Raw genomic sequence first — 15,724 nt, forward strand, 5'->3', positions numbered from 1 at the left:
AATTAACAAGCTTACATGAATTTTTAAACCCTCTTAATGTTAGAAAGCCAGAAAACGTGTGATAAATATTGGTTATTATTTTCTTTATGCTTGTTATTATCCTATGTTTTAAAGTGCATTATTTAAGTAAAAAAAAAAAAAATTAGTGTAGTGGTACCATTATTACCAAAAGTAGATTTAAGGTTGAACGACAATCGACAGCAAAAAGTGGACTCGTGTATTTTTCATTTATATCTAGTACAGAATCGCAAACATTTTGCGGTTCAGAGTAATATCTTCATTGTAACAGTATTTACTGAAATACAGGATTTCTATAATAAAGCATAAGTTCTAATGGCAGAAACCGATATCAAATCCACTCATCTTAGGCTTAAGATTAGTTAAGCCTGTATTAAGAAAGGCCAAATCCGATTAAAGAGAGAAAATAACATCAAATTGTGAAGTTTCCTAGTTTAGTTTAGTGAGGGCTGAATGTTACCACACTCAATAATATCAATAAATAAAGTTATGAGGTTTATAAATCACTTGACATTAGATCTTCTTAAAAACTTTGATAAGCTTTTAATGTATTACTGTACCAGTTGGAACACCTGCCCCTTGAACGGAAGTTATACAAATTTGTAATTAATGAAAGGTTATCTTAGGACGTGAAAAGTTGCTTCACTTAAAAACTAAAACACAAAATGTGAAACCGCAAGTTTGAAAGTATCTCTGCAAGGCCTCAATAAACTGTCACACCAAATTTGGTGAAGGTCCGTCAATGAGGGAGGAGGGATGTAATAGTTGGAAAAAAATGCAAAACTGAAACTTTTTCACCAATTTTGATTAAGAGCTATCCACACCCTGCGAAGTAAGTATTTGACATATAACAGACAGTGCTATTATATAAATTTATATACAGGGTGGCCGGTAAGTCCCTACCCATCTATGTGTTTTATGTATCCAGTGTATATATGTGCTGTCCCTCATTCTCGCTGCATAATATTATGCGACGCCATGTTCTGTGAGACATTTTCCTCAACATAGCAGGGGTTATTGTTCCAAATGCCGCGGTAACAGCTGCTTTCAACTCATACATGCGTAATTGAATATAACATAATAACATCGGGATGGGTAGGGACTTACAGGCTACCCTGTAGATTATTTGTGAAGAGTGCTTGCCAGTAGTTCATACGTTACGTAATTAGACGCTTTTTTTGTTATTATTGTTTTGTTTTCAAACAGTAAAGGTATGAAGAAGTTGTGTTCTTTTTTTTAATATAATTTAAAAAAAAAACACTTCTCACTTCTGTGAGACCCCCAAGAAATCAAAGGGTTGGCAAGCCTAAATGGGATAGAAAAAACTGGCATATATTTGTCAACAAATTTATTTTAAATTAATACGACTAATTTTCTTTTTGATTTGTAATCAGAATGCCTATAGATACAACCTTAAAGGATTGTGAGGAGAAAAAATATGATGATTCATTCTTATATTCTATTTTTAAAAAATTGAAAACACGAGTAAGTTACTGTGTAAGTTATTACATATTGTAAGTTACAGTGAAATAATGAACATTTGATGCTTCGAGTCTAAACAAAACAAATGTATTAAGCAGAAAACAAAATATATATAAACACCTACATTAAGAATTTGAATTTCAGTTTTATTATGCTAAAATTCCTGCAGGCAAATACATAAATTAGCTTGTTTTATAGCTCATATCAGCAAGAATTAAAAACTAACATATTGGGGTAATGTTTTTTAATATAAGCTGCACTAATATTTAGTGTAAGCATAAAAATATTACACAAACTGCACTGTAGCAATGGTGGAACATATTCTTATGAAAAGAAATGTACTCTGATGTAGACCTGTGCAGAGGAGATACACCATTAATTTTCTTATTTAACTTCCGTTTATGCATGGGCTTTACCAAATACCATAACAGTTTTTTTACCATGCACTTATTTTAAATTTTTCAACTTTTAAATTTGTACAATACCACAAGTTTTTCAGTTGTTAACAAGCTTCACTAGTGATTATACATTCCCAACTGTTAATTTTACTGTGTAATATAACATAACATACAGACCACAAGGGGTCATTTGTTCCTTCAAGGGTGTTCCTGCATACCAGCTGATGAACATAAGTAAAAGTCTAAACCCATATTTGTATCAGTTTTATCATAATAGTTTTTAACTTTTAGCTCAACTATCATTGTAGGTTCATGTGTGACAGCCTTGTCATTTATTATTACATATTCTAACTGTTACATCTTACCAATTACCATTAATTAAGCAGTTTCTCAACCTTTAGTTATTAGAACTGTTTCCATGGTGATAGCTTTACCAGTTACTGTGTTTTTTAGTTAACATAATAAAGTTGAGACTAAAATTGCTAATAAAATTTAAAGTGTTTATTTTTACAATTAAGCTAGTAACTTATTTTGTTTTACAACTTAAGGTGTTGCTATTGATGATGGAGGAAAAACAACCATTATTCGTCAAAGTGGAAAGGTCAAAATGCTGGAGGATAAAATTTGGAGTGAGTCTCTAATTTTACAAATGATTACTTTTGAGATAGTGCAGACCTGATTTATAGAAACTGTTGAACAGAATTTGACAAATTTAAGGTTTTGCAGATACATCTATTAAACATTTGTTTTTCTTCACCAATAATACACTTTGGGAAAAGGTTTACAAAAATAATAGACAATTTCTTAAACATTCTATTATTGAAATTGAAATATCAGTATTACATATGAATTCAATATAATTTTACAGTGAATATACAGTTGTAGTATTAAAATAATTTCATTATATTGCATAAAAAAGACCTATTAGTTAATTTAATAAGCTGGTTAACAAATGAATGTAATTATAAAAAACTTGCATTATATTAATTTAGTGTAAATAAAATACAATGTTCATTTTATTATATCCAGAAATCAAGATACCATAAGGAATATTAATATAATCGTAGGAATTAACTGTAATAATATGTATTGAAATTCTCTTGGAGTGCTGTATTACATTTTATTAGTGTGTGATTTTTCATTGCATGTTGCAACTTATATAATATTTTCCACTGGATTTGTGTTCATTACTATTATGACAAACATTGTGTATCCAAAGTTTGGTGTCATTTTTTATATAATATTAAATTTTTGTTGTAAACAGAATATTGTTAAAATTTCTTCTAGCTGATGCATAGGTCAAACTGACTAAGAGTCCAGGTATTTTTTATTTTGTTTGTATTGTAAATGATTCAGATATACTAAGAAGGTTCTTACTGAGATATGACTCTTTCCTTAGATATTGAGAATTTTGATTTTGACCAATCTTTTGACACACATGTGGGAATTGCCCACACTCGCTGGGCAACACATGGTGCTCCAAGTGATTTGAACAGCCACCCTCAGCGATCAGATGAATCAAATGGTAACAAAAACCTCTTTGTTAATAACATAAAACATAAATGAATTATAGTAAATATAAAATATTATGGCTTACAAAATGTATGTTTATGACATATATTCAATCTTCAGCAAATAAGCAGATAGGTATTCTATTGTGTTTATTTTAAATATTTCTTTATCAAACTTTTTATTTGCTAATGTTAAAAAAAATGTTTGAAAATGATTAAAGGTAAATATTATTTTAAATCAATTATGTTTTTGTATTTTTTATAGAATATTGTACTCACTTTGTAACCTATAATTTCATTATCCAATGCTTACAAAAATTTTAAATATCCATTCTTTATAATTTAGTGTGAAGTAATATATTCACTTTTTACAAACTTACGTATAAACTAAGTGGTATTTGAAGAAGGAAGAATGTATTTGAACTAATTTATCTTTAAAGTACTTTTAATGTGAAGCAGGTGCTAAGTCAGTTATAGAGATTTTTATTTTTTCTGATTACTAACAGCTCTTCTGTTCTAACAGATTTCTAATATGAGTTGTATCTGGGTTATTTCAGAATTTGCTGTTGTTCATAATGGTATAATAACCAATTATAGTGACATCAAACAGTTCTTGGTAAGTTACAACATATTCATTTAGCTAATTCCATATAACTTGTAGCACTTGATGTGTGTCTCCTTTAATATTCATAGAAAACCTTTGCTTTTACATAATTCTAATGTTCTGAGTTATCTAAAATGTTGTATTTATAGATACACACAAGTGTATTGAAATATATATATATAATGTTTTAAGTTGAGCTTCAAAATAGAATACATCTACATGCATCAACTTGTATGATAATATTTAACATTATATGTTTTAATGGTTTGTGAACACTTCAATTTTTTTTTTACCCTTTCAATTGCTTAATTGATAAACAAGATGTTTTTGATATATATTGTATATAATTTTAAATGAGTCAAATGCAAGTATATCCTAATTTTTGTATTTACCATATGTTCCATAATGATATGAGCTGAGTCAGCCAAAAGCAGTTGTATTAAGATGGAGAAATGTATGTAAAAAATGTTTAGGAAACTGACCATAGTTTTCGATAATTATAATGATGGAAAAGTTTCTCCTTATTAAAGTTAGTTCATTTCAACATGTTTTAGGTGTCACGTTATTAATAATATTTTAACTGGTCATAGAATTTGGCATGATTACTTAATAAAAATATTTATAAGCAGTGTTAATATTGTAAGAATCATCTCAAGTATACGATCTAACAGGCACTATGAATATTTCAATGTTCACTTTGAGAAAAAGTAAGTTAATTGTTTGGATTGCCTTATCTATATAAAACTATGTTGAATTTCCAGCTGAAAAAGGGGTATAAATTTGAATCAGAAACAGACACCGAAGTCATAGCAAAGCTGGTAAAACACATTCATGACAGTCACCCGAGTTTGTCATTTAGACAACTTGTTGAACAAGCTATTCAACAATTGGTAAGAAATGTTTTCATTACATAGCATAATTTATCAGGCTTTCTTATTGTTGTCTTATATAATTACAATAATTATTAAAAATATACCAGTATCTTCACAGATAATTTATGATTGGATTATTAAACTATGCATTGTTATACTTATCATGAGGTAAATGTGTTATTAAAAACAAAATATGCAAGTTTAAGATTTATTTTCGTTAATACAATAAATTAAAATTCTAACTTGTAATTTAAGTGCATTATTTCGAACAGCCACCCCGAGCAATCAGATGGTAACAAAACTACCTTTAAGTACATCTTAAGCACTGAAGGATAACAAACTTTTCTCTCTATTGAAAACTTTGCAGGATTACTGGAGTCATTGTTAAATTATAATTTAAATTATCATTGTATTACTTAAATAAAACGTTTCAGTCGCTTGACTAGTTCTTTTCAGAACCTTATGTTGAAGTATATATATTTGATCAGTAGATTTTTGAAACAGATGTACAGGCACTTTTAGAATGTATCATTCTCCATTACACTAAAAATAAAATTGTAACCATGTAATTGTTTTTTTCATAAGAAAGTGAATCAGTGATAAAGAAATTCACCTTTCAGATTTTAGTATTTAATTTTTTACTACATAACAAACTTTATTTTCAGGAAGGTGCCTTTGCATTGGTTTTGAAGAGCACTAAATATCCAGACCAATGTGTTGCCACAAGGTAAGAGTCTTTAATCATTAAAGCACAACAAATTTATTTTAATTTCTGCTTTTGCCATTTAAAGTAACCTTACAGCTTTCTTAATAACTTAGTGCCTTGATAACTCGGGTACCCTCCATGTTTCAAAAAATCTCTGTGTTAGCTAATTAAGGCAAACCATTTTGAGATATATTTCTAATTATTTGCATGTTATTATGTATTACAATAAGTGCTCTATAAAATGCATCAAGAATTCTGTTTATACTAATCTCTGTCAGATTAATTCTGAATTAAGTACCATAAAATACTTAAGAAAAACATTCCTTTACCTTACTGTAATTTTGTGCAAAAATATAGTTACAGATAATAAAGAACTTTTGTTTTATTAATATATAAATATAGGTCATCTAAAGGCAAAACATAAAACCTGATTTTTTTTAGTTTATTTCTACATAAAATGCTTGACATGGAAGGAGTTAATTTAAATTTGAAAATTTCATAAAATAAAATATACAACCAAAATGTGTGAGATAATGAAAAAAATATTAAAATATAATTATAAGTCAGAACAAAAATATCCCACCATGTTTAGACCCTTTAAAAACACATTTTGTAGTCATAGAATGTTTACAAACAATTGTATCTTGTTATCTTTATTACGCTCGAAAGATGATAAATACATTTAATTTCTAGCAGTTAAATTCACTCATATTAAAGTGCATTTAAAGGTATAGTAGTCAAGATTTAGACATTTACAAATAAGGGAAAAGTGAAGTAATATATATCAAGATTGCACAATACATGTAAATTATTTCTTTTAATTATTACACGACAGTTGTTATATTTGGGAATGTTACACATGCCTAACCCTCATTAATACACATGGGTCCTCATGTACCCCAACAGCTTTCTCAATTGTATATCTTTTTATATGATCATTACAAATTTATATCAACTCATGTAATTGAGAACCAGAAATACTGGATTGATATGACTATTGTTTTCATATAGTGTACAAAATAAATTTCTAAACGTTTATTTCACTATGTATACTATTATAGAGGATAATCCATCAAAATAGTACAGTATCTCATCTGTTTGTTTATAACATCACTGTGGTAAGCATGTATGTTTATGTCATTCCTCAATAACTGTTCTCCATGATGACTACTTGTAATACCCTATTCTATAGGATCTATGTTTGATAACTGATGTAAACAACCTGCTTAAAGGATTTTCAGTCCATAATTTACTATAAGGATACATTTATGCTTGGGCTTGGTCAGATCTAAGTTGACCCACAACATATACTTTCAGTATTCTTTGAGTTGAATTTCGAAGAATTGTAATAATCTTATCATATAGTAGTGCATAACGACTTGAAAATAGAACTACACTAAAATTTCAGCATGTTTTGATACACTGAATGGTTTAATACTACTTATTTATATGCTGAGAAACAATGCAATTTTGTAATTTCTTGATTCGTCAACATACCTCCTATAGAATACATATCCAAATAAAACTTGCAGTGCAATTGCTTCTTTTTGGAATTTCAATTCAAAGCTTACTATAATGGTAATTTTATGCTATGGTCCAGTTTGACCCTAAGTATTTCACAACTTAGCTTTCCAAAGGATGCTGATGAGGGTGAAAACAAAAGACTCATTAGATGTTTTTGTTATTTTTATCCACTTTCCAAGTTTAGAATTTTATTGAAAATTTAATTTTTTAATAATTTTAAAATATACTCTGTTCATATTTTTATTTGAAGGTATGTGTAACATACCTAATGTAACATAAATTAGTCGTATTGAATTTTAATCCCATCTGTAACTGACTTCAGTCTTTGTCAAGAGAGAAATACCACTAGTTGCAAATTTTCAGTATGGTAACAAATAACAGTTTTTCATAAGGAATATTGTTTTTTATTAAGTCTTTTTAACTATTCATTTTTAAAATTATACTTTTAAGCGGAGATGTGGTTATATTAATGTTTCAGGCGTGGAAGCCCCCTGTTGGTGGGAATTAAAAGCAAAAATAATCTGGCAACAGACTACATTCCTGTTCTCTTCAGCAAGGGTAAACTTAGAATAACAATATGAATTAAGGATTATTTGTTATCGTTTTTCTATAAGTTCATATTGTAAATTGTATATAGCCTTTTCTTGTTCAAGTTTATTCATATGTTCTGGTTAACTCTCAGCATAAGCTGTTTTTTTCAAACAGGATGCATACAAACATATTTTAATATCTATAAGAACAGTAGGTTTTAAGTTGATATTGTACTTCAGTTCTTGGACTGTATGAATAATAATTTATGTTTTCTCTATGTGTAAGGTTGCACAAATATAAATTTGCTCCTTTGCTTTTGATCTTAGTTCTGATATATGTGACAGTAAAGTTGTATCATAATTAGTACATTTAAGTAATAAAAGATCCTTGATAGAAAAAAAGTAATAAGTGTATACCAAATAAACACAAATTGGTTGCTGATTTCACATTAACTTTACTTATTCAGTGCAGTTAATTATACATTGTTCTTCTTCAGGATTAGTATCTAGCATTAGTGCATTGTGAATACTTTAAGTATATCTTAAGTACTAAAGGGTAGAAAACTTTTCTTTCTGCTAAAGTCTTTGCAGACATGGAAAGTTGTAGATGCTTGAAATATTTACATCTAAAATGAAATTACAATTAATTAAGGAGGATTATTGTTTGTAGGATTCATTTAATATTCAGATTATGTAGGGTGATGAATTTTTGGAAACAGCTGAAAACCTTTTCATACATTATATGAAACACGACAGCCCCCAAAAAACAATTTTAGAAACTTAAATAAAACTCAGAAATAGATGAATGTAAACATCCAAAAATGGAATTAATAAGCACTAAACCACAGAAATCCTATTTATAAAACACAAATAGTAACTTACTAGTATGTTGTCAAATAACCTACAATTTAATGCACTAGATATCAGGCTAATGTATATCAGGAAAATTTACTGTTTTTCCAGCAATGAGCTAAATGTTAGGGGCAGGGAAGAATAAAAACAGAAGATAAAGATGAGCATGTGTGGCTTGACAAAGTTTTATTAATAATTATGGTATTGTTTTAAAACTGTATGTGCTTTCAGACTTTTACTCTTGATATGGAGATTTTTGGAGATTGTGCATAGGAGGTAATGTGTTAATGTTAGCAAGGTGCTAGTGTTTGTCATGTGTAAATTCAAGGGCCATACCAAAATAAATGTAATGTGAGTAATGTTTATAAAAATTTTTCTTAGTGGCAGTTTTTATTTAATGTAATAAAAACATCATGTAAGAGCAAAGTGAAAAACTTTATAATTGAGTGGTGTGATACTATAATACAGTTTTGCTGTCAGTAATGAATGTGTTTGCTTTTGGCAACATCTGTTTTTATGCAAGTTATAGGGTTTCTTTTACAAGTATGAATGTACGTCATAATGGCATAGAATTGTAATGCAACCATAAACATTGTGAATGTTGTATCAGCAGGTATGATTTTGTGTGTGAGTTATTCTGTACGTATAATTATAATTTACAATATTATATGAACAAACAAAACATGCCTAAACATAAAATATTTTGAGTAACATAATCAAACAAAAATTATAGTCACATCAATTCAAAAATTTAAAAACTTTTCATATAGAAGAACTTAATATGTACAGTTCCAAAGCACGTAAAAAATACTACAATATGCTTTTTATCAGTGGATAATTTTGGTAACATGTACAATTCAAGCCTGCAGGGCAGATTTCCCAACTGGGAGGTCAGTACTCTGACCCCTTTGAAAAAGTAACATCACAGCTTTGTTATTAAGAATCAAAAAATGTAAACATAAATTTTCAGTATGCTAATTACTACAAAAAAAAATTATATATTTGCTTTTAAGAATCAAAAATTTTAAACATAAATTTTTCATTACAGCCAGTGTTTTTCTTTTTCTAACTTATATAGCATAAGACCAAATAAAATTCAAATAAGCAATAAGTTTTTTACGATTCTTCTGTTGGACAAAAGTATTGATCATCTCTTCCATTTTGCTCTCCATCACAAAATTTATTTCCCATTCAGTATTCATAATGGTAACATAAGACACTCTTTCTTGTCCAATGGTAGAACATAAGTAAGTTTTCATTTGACTTAAAGCAGAGAATGATCTTTCAGCAGAACAAGTTGTGGCTGGAATATTGCTGAATATTTGTTCCAACTGAAAATTAGTTGCAAGTAGTTGAGAGATGTCATTATTATATATCTATTTTGACAAATTATATCCTGAAGACAAATGGGGATTTTGATTTCCTTGATTGAGAAGCCTAACCACAATCTTTCTTTCTGAAAGTAACTGATTCTCATTCAGTCCATAAAGTCACAATGTAGTGAGACATCATCTATAGCCTCGTCTTTTTTCAGTTGCATTATGACAGGAGAGAGACTGCAAAGAATATTTTAATTGTTTTCTTTGAACGTGATTGAATTTGCTTTTTAAATGCTCTAACAGTAGGAAAGAAAATACTGTCTCTTGATAAGAGGTTGGACTATCAAAATCTATAACAGCAGATGCAAAACCAGTTTCTAAAGCATGTTGTGCTTGTATTTGGCAGCAAGGAATGGTCAGTTCTTTCAAACTAATATCTTGTTCTTCCTTAATTATTTCTTTTATGTCTTTCATCAAACTTGTGGCTTTGTGCTATAGCTTTGAAAAATTCTCCTTTGTCTCTAATGATTTAAGATTGTTGATTGTTGCATCAGCAGATTTTCTGATTGAAGGTAAGTTGACAAAAATGAAATTTCACTTAAGTTTTTTCCAAGACTAGGAGAGTGAAGATGAATTCTAACTTACAGATTGAGACTAAAAGGCCTTTATCCATGGCCAAAGTGCTGGGATTGTTTGAAACAATTTTAGGAAGAGCGAGAATTGTAGCTTCAATGTGTATCTTCAAGGCTGCTGCTGCGGCATGTCTAAAGGCCAAGTGGCTCTCATTCTGAGACTGACATACAATGACTTTCTCTCAGCAACTTTTTTTAATTTGGTGATGCTTGGAACTTCTCCTGACAAAAGAATAAATTGATTGTATTATTCCTAGAGTGTTTCTCAGTGATTGAGTTTTCTTTAGGGTTTTTTGAATAGCAAGATTAAGCAAGTGACCAAAACAATGGACATATATTGATTTTGGAGAAACAGTATTAATTACACTTTGAGGCCTAACATGTTCACCCTCCATGTTACTGGTGATGTCATATCCTTGGCCAAGTCATTTTTGAATTGCTTAATTTTTACAAAACATTAAAATATTGTATTTGAGTATGGTCAGTACTTTTAACAATTCAGGTTCTATAAAGAATTTATTCATTCAGTTTTTTCTGGTTTATAATGCTTCATTTGTTTCTTGGAAACATTAGTAGTAATTTTAATTTCTTACACGTCTTAAAATGTAATGATTTATAACATTATTATCACACAGCTAGTGTGATTCGGTTTCTTCTTTTTTGTACTATGTAATTCATAGAGCCAGTTATTGAGCAAAAATCTATTATTTAGATTTTGAATAAATTTGGGTGACTTTCTGAATTGTTTTCTGCCAGGACACATCATTTGAATTTTATAGAAACCTGATTTTCTCTTTGTCTTCACAAAATGTATAGAAATAAATACATGATTATCAGAAATAAATTATTATAAGTTTTTTTTTAACTTTTATACTATGTAATTTAAGAAATAAAATATTGTTGCATTCCTTGTAGTTAATTTTAAACTTGTGAAAAGGTATAGAAATTAACTAAATTATATGATCACAAAAAATGTTTTATTTTTATTCTTAATTTAACTGTTGTTTTTTTTTTGCAATTTCATTTTCAAAATGTCATTTCTTTTAATATTTGTAGCTTTTAAATTTATTTATTTTTTATGATTGATACTATGACCACTTTTGACTTTATTTAATGTTAACAAACTGATATCTTATCACTTCTCACAAAATAGCTTTCCTCTATATGTGCAAATTAATGTTATTTTACATGCCCTTTCCCTTCCTTGTTTAAAACATTGGCTTTCTGTTCCCTTTATCACCTATCTTAGAAAAACCATTTTTCTTCTCTTGTTTGGTTGTGGATGTCGATGATCAGATGTGTTTATCTTTAATGTCTTTTGCATTCTTTACCACAAAACTTGTTCTCTTTTATCATGATAATACTATTTTCCCTAAAATCTCTTGTGCATGTGAAAGTAATGTTGGCTTCACTTTTATTTCTCACCTATATTCTCATACAAATCCTGACTGTCTCTTGTGTGTGGCCAAGGCTCTGCAATTCTATGTTTTTTACATGGCTCCCTTTCATAGTGCCTAGTTGAAATTGTAAACTGGAATAGTGAAATCTCTGACCTTTCTTCCTGTTATCTGACTGACTTGTATGTATATCCTATTCCTTTTTATCTCCTTACTCCTATTCCCAGTGTTCTTGGCTGCTCATCTTTGTCATCCTTTGGAGGACGTTGTCCAGGCTGGTGTGTGGCTCACTCCTCTTGCATCTTTTGCCTCCATAGTTAAAAGAATTGATGAGTCAATATCTATTCTCATTTCTGTTTCCACTTCTCTTTCCAGTGACTCCCCAGATCCGCTTCCTTTGGATCTGGTTTCTGGCAATTTATCGGGTCCATCTTTGGCACTGAGATGTTGAACAATTATTCATTCACGTTCTCAGTCACTGGAATCTTATGTCCACCTAAGGCAGGGTTTATGGAGGTCTACAATCCTCGTTCCACTAAAGAAAAAGACACAATCAAAAACAGAAGGACTCTTCACCCAATTTTCCTCCACCTAAGTGAAAATGGGAATTTGATACAGTAGAACTGTCGAGATTTTCTTTCTAATTTGGATAACATTAAAGCTTTGTTTTCTTTCATCTGTATATCTTTCCTTACAGGAATCATTTTGGAAACCTGCCAATGCAGTCATCTTTTGGCAGTTTTATTTGTACTAGAATGACAGGTTGTGTGATGAGTGAGTGCATGGATGGGTAGCACTACTGGTCAACCAGCACATACCAACCCTGTCTTTACCACTTAATGCACTTTTGGAGGCTGAAGTCATCCATGTTTTCTTGGGTCATACCATCACTGTTTTTTTCTCTCTACCTGTCTCCTGGAAAGACTTATTATTAATCAGACCTTGATGTTCTCATTGAACAGTTGCAATCTCCCTTTTCAATTATAATCCTCTCTGAGGTGGTGCAATATTAATGGAAGAGGTTGTTCCATAAAGTGTATCTCTCAGATCACAACCTTTCTCTCTTCAGCATCAGTTATAATACTTATTTTCTTGCACCTAGTGAGATCTACTGCTATTAATCTTTCTATCTGCTCCCTTTCACTTTTCTTAGAAGGTTGACAATGATCCATGTAACTGATCAATTTCCTACCCAACCTGCATGCCTTGGTGAAAGCTGGATTGTGCTAACTAGCATGCTTTTGCTTCTCTCTTAGCATTTGATCCTGCTGTTATCTGTAAGCCATTAACAGATAACTGCACGGTAGCAGTGACTGACTGTATTGTCCAGGCAGCTTCCCAGTTTATTCCCAAAACCTTGACATGATATTCTTAGTCTGTGGTGGAATTCTGCCTGACAAATTGGATGGAAGGCAACAAAAATAGACCCAGGATACCTTTTGGCAGATATACCACACTTTCAAACTGCATTGCTTTTCAGAGGGCCCATGCATGTGCTCGGCAAGTCAGGCATCAAAGCCAAAAGGAATCTTGGAATAAGTTTATAACTAGCATCTATCACCAGTTCCAAAGTCATATGGGATAAGATTCAGAAGATCAATATGAGGTATGCTTCCCATCCCCTTTTAATTTTGCTCTCCAATTGCCAGAAAGTTACTGATTTACATATCATTGCTGATACTCTCAATGAGAGCTTTTCTTGTGTATCTAGTACTTTTGTTTATATTCCTACCGCCTTGGCCATTAAGTCTCAAGCAGAGCAATCACCTCTTTTTTTAGAGGGGGAAGGGGCAATTTTCTTTATGACTATAGTTGAAACTTACATTGTTGGAACTTGAACTTCCTTTCCATTAGTCTGGCAGTACATTGATTGGACCTGATGATATTGACTATGAGATACCATGCCATCTCTCTATTCCTGTTTTTTTTATTCTTTTTAACCAGATCTTTCAAGAGAATGTTTTTCCTGATGCTTTGCACCAGGTATTGTCTTTCCTTTTTCTAAACCTGGGAAAGATCCCAAGATTCCTTCAAGCTATTATCTAAATGTTTTGATTAACTGTCTCTGTAAGATCTTGAAGATCGTTAATGCTTGTCCTGTTTGGTTCCTTGAATCAAACAGCCTCCTCCCGCCCTCCCAGAATGTGTTCTGACAACAGCTCTCTAACATGGACAACCTGTTTCCACTTGAAATGGCAGTCGGAAAAGCTTTTCTCAAGTGACACCATCTTGTGCCTGTATTCCCTAACCTTGAGAAAGTTTACTAAGGTACTTTGTACCTTTTTATAATAGTGTATTAAAATTATATATTCATTTTTTCTGCCTACTTCTGCATGGAGATACAGCATTTTGTGAGACCTCTACTTATATGGGTTGCATGGCCATTTACCCACATTTATCAAAACTTTTTAATGGATTAGTGATTCTAAGTTCACATGGGCTCTATGCTTTCCCATTCTCTTCCACAGGAACTTAGAGACTCTCAGGGCTATGTATTGAGTGTCACACTTTTCAGTGTGAAGATTAATGCCATCACTATACAACTTCTTTCTATTGTTGCAAATAGATTATGTCAACGATTTCCACATCTCTTGTCAGTCATTGAACATGAGATTTATTGAGTGGCAGCTTTAAACTGACCTCAATCATTTGTTGAAGTGGACCACAGCAAAAGGTTTGACCCTTTCTTTCTCTAAAACCGTTTAAACAATTTGCATACATTTATGCTACCAATGGGGTATTCACCCCCATCCAAAGCTTCATCTTGGTGATGATGTCCTTTCAGTGGCCTCTGAGGCCAAATTCTTGGGGCATCTTTGACTGTAAGCTGATCTTCATACCATGCATCAAGTGTACAATGGCACTAAACATCCTTTGTGCCCTCTTTTCTACCTCCTTGGGTACAGATTGATGTTCAGTGCTCAAGATCTATCATGCCCTCATTTGATCCAAAATGGATTATAGGTCTGTGATATGTGGTTCTGCCAGGACCTTGTCTTTGAAGATTTTGGACCCCATTCACCATCTGGGGATTCTGCATTGTACTGAGGTTTTCCACACTTCTTCAGTCCAGACTTTGTGCATTGAGTCTCACAAACCTCCTCTACACATCTGTTGTTTGCAACTTTCTTTACTGTATGCTTCAAAGCTTTGTTCCAACCACAACATCTTATCTGTGGTTGTGTCTTTCTTTCTCAGTGGGCCATGCTTTTTCAGAATAGACAGTCTATCATTATTGCTTTTGGCTTTTGTGTCTAGGTGCAGTTGGCTGAATGGACACTGTTCTTGGAGAATGTTGTTGTCTCCACTGGTCAGCCCATCCCACCATGGCCTATTATCATCCCCAAATGTGACCTTTCTTTGAGTTATCTGAGGAAGGCAAATACTCCTGATTGGAAGAACAGCCTTCTATTTGCAGAACTTCTTTTAATCCATCTTTCCATTCTCATTTATATGGATGCTATGTAATCAGTTGACTCTGTGGGCTTTGCCATAGTTTGTTGTGATTTGGTGGTTTCACACAGGATCCCCTCTACAGTTTCTGTGTTCACTGCTGAACTGTATGCCATTTATCTTGCCTTGGATCACATAGCAGTTATTGTACTATTTATACTAACTTGCTTAGCTTTCTACTGGCACTGGAATCGCTTCATGTTAATTTTCATCCTGTTCTGGTTCATATACAAAAACAACTGGCCCATTTCTTGTAATCTTCCACTTCTGTTCAGTTTTTGGTATTCACAGTAACAAGCTCACTGACACTGCAGAAAAGACAATCTGCTCTGGTGCTATCACTGCAGTCCTGTATTCAAGGCTGAGCTTTGCACCATTTGACAATCAATTTGGAGTGAGTAATGCAATAACAAGCTTTTCCAGCAA

At 31.4% G+C, this 15,724-nt stretch overlaps 1 protein-coding gene across 1 annotated transcript in view; it reads left to right on the forward strand.

Moving 5' to 3' along the window:
• Nucleotides 1-15,724, forward strand: part of LOC143253643 (glutamine--fructose-6-phosphate aminotransferase [isomerizing] 2-like) — an 80,375-nt gene that overhangs the window by 21,744 nt on the left and 42,907 nt on the right. The window contains exons 3-8 of the mRNA XM_076507834.1: nt 2,447-2,527; nt 3,298-3,423; nt 3,967-4,025; nt 4,775-4,903; nt 5,551-5,612; nt 7,594-7,673. Coding sequence (XP_076363949.1) covers nt 2,447-2,527; nt 3,298-3,423; nt 3,967-4,025; nt 4,775-4,903; nt 5,551-5,612; nt 7,594-7,673 — 537 coding nt within the window. The remainder of the gene's footprint in view (nt 1-2,446; nt 2,528-3,297; nt 3,424-3,966; nt 4,026-4,774; nt 4,904-5,550; nt 5,613-7,593; nt 7,674-15,724) is intronic.

The sequence above is a fragment of the Tachypleus tridentatus genome, chromosome 6, assembly GCF_004210375.1.
Source record: "Tachypleus tridentatus isolate NWPU-2018 chromosome 6, ASM421037v1, whole genome shotgun sequence".
Taxonomy (NCBI): domain Eukaryota; kingdom Metazoa; phylum Arthropoda; class Merostomata; order Xiphosura; family Limulidae; genus Tachypleus; species Tachypleus tridentatus.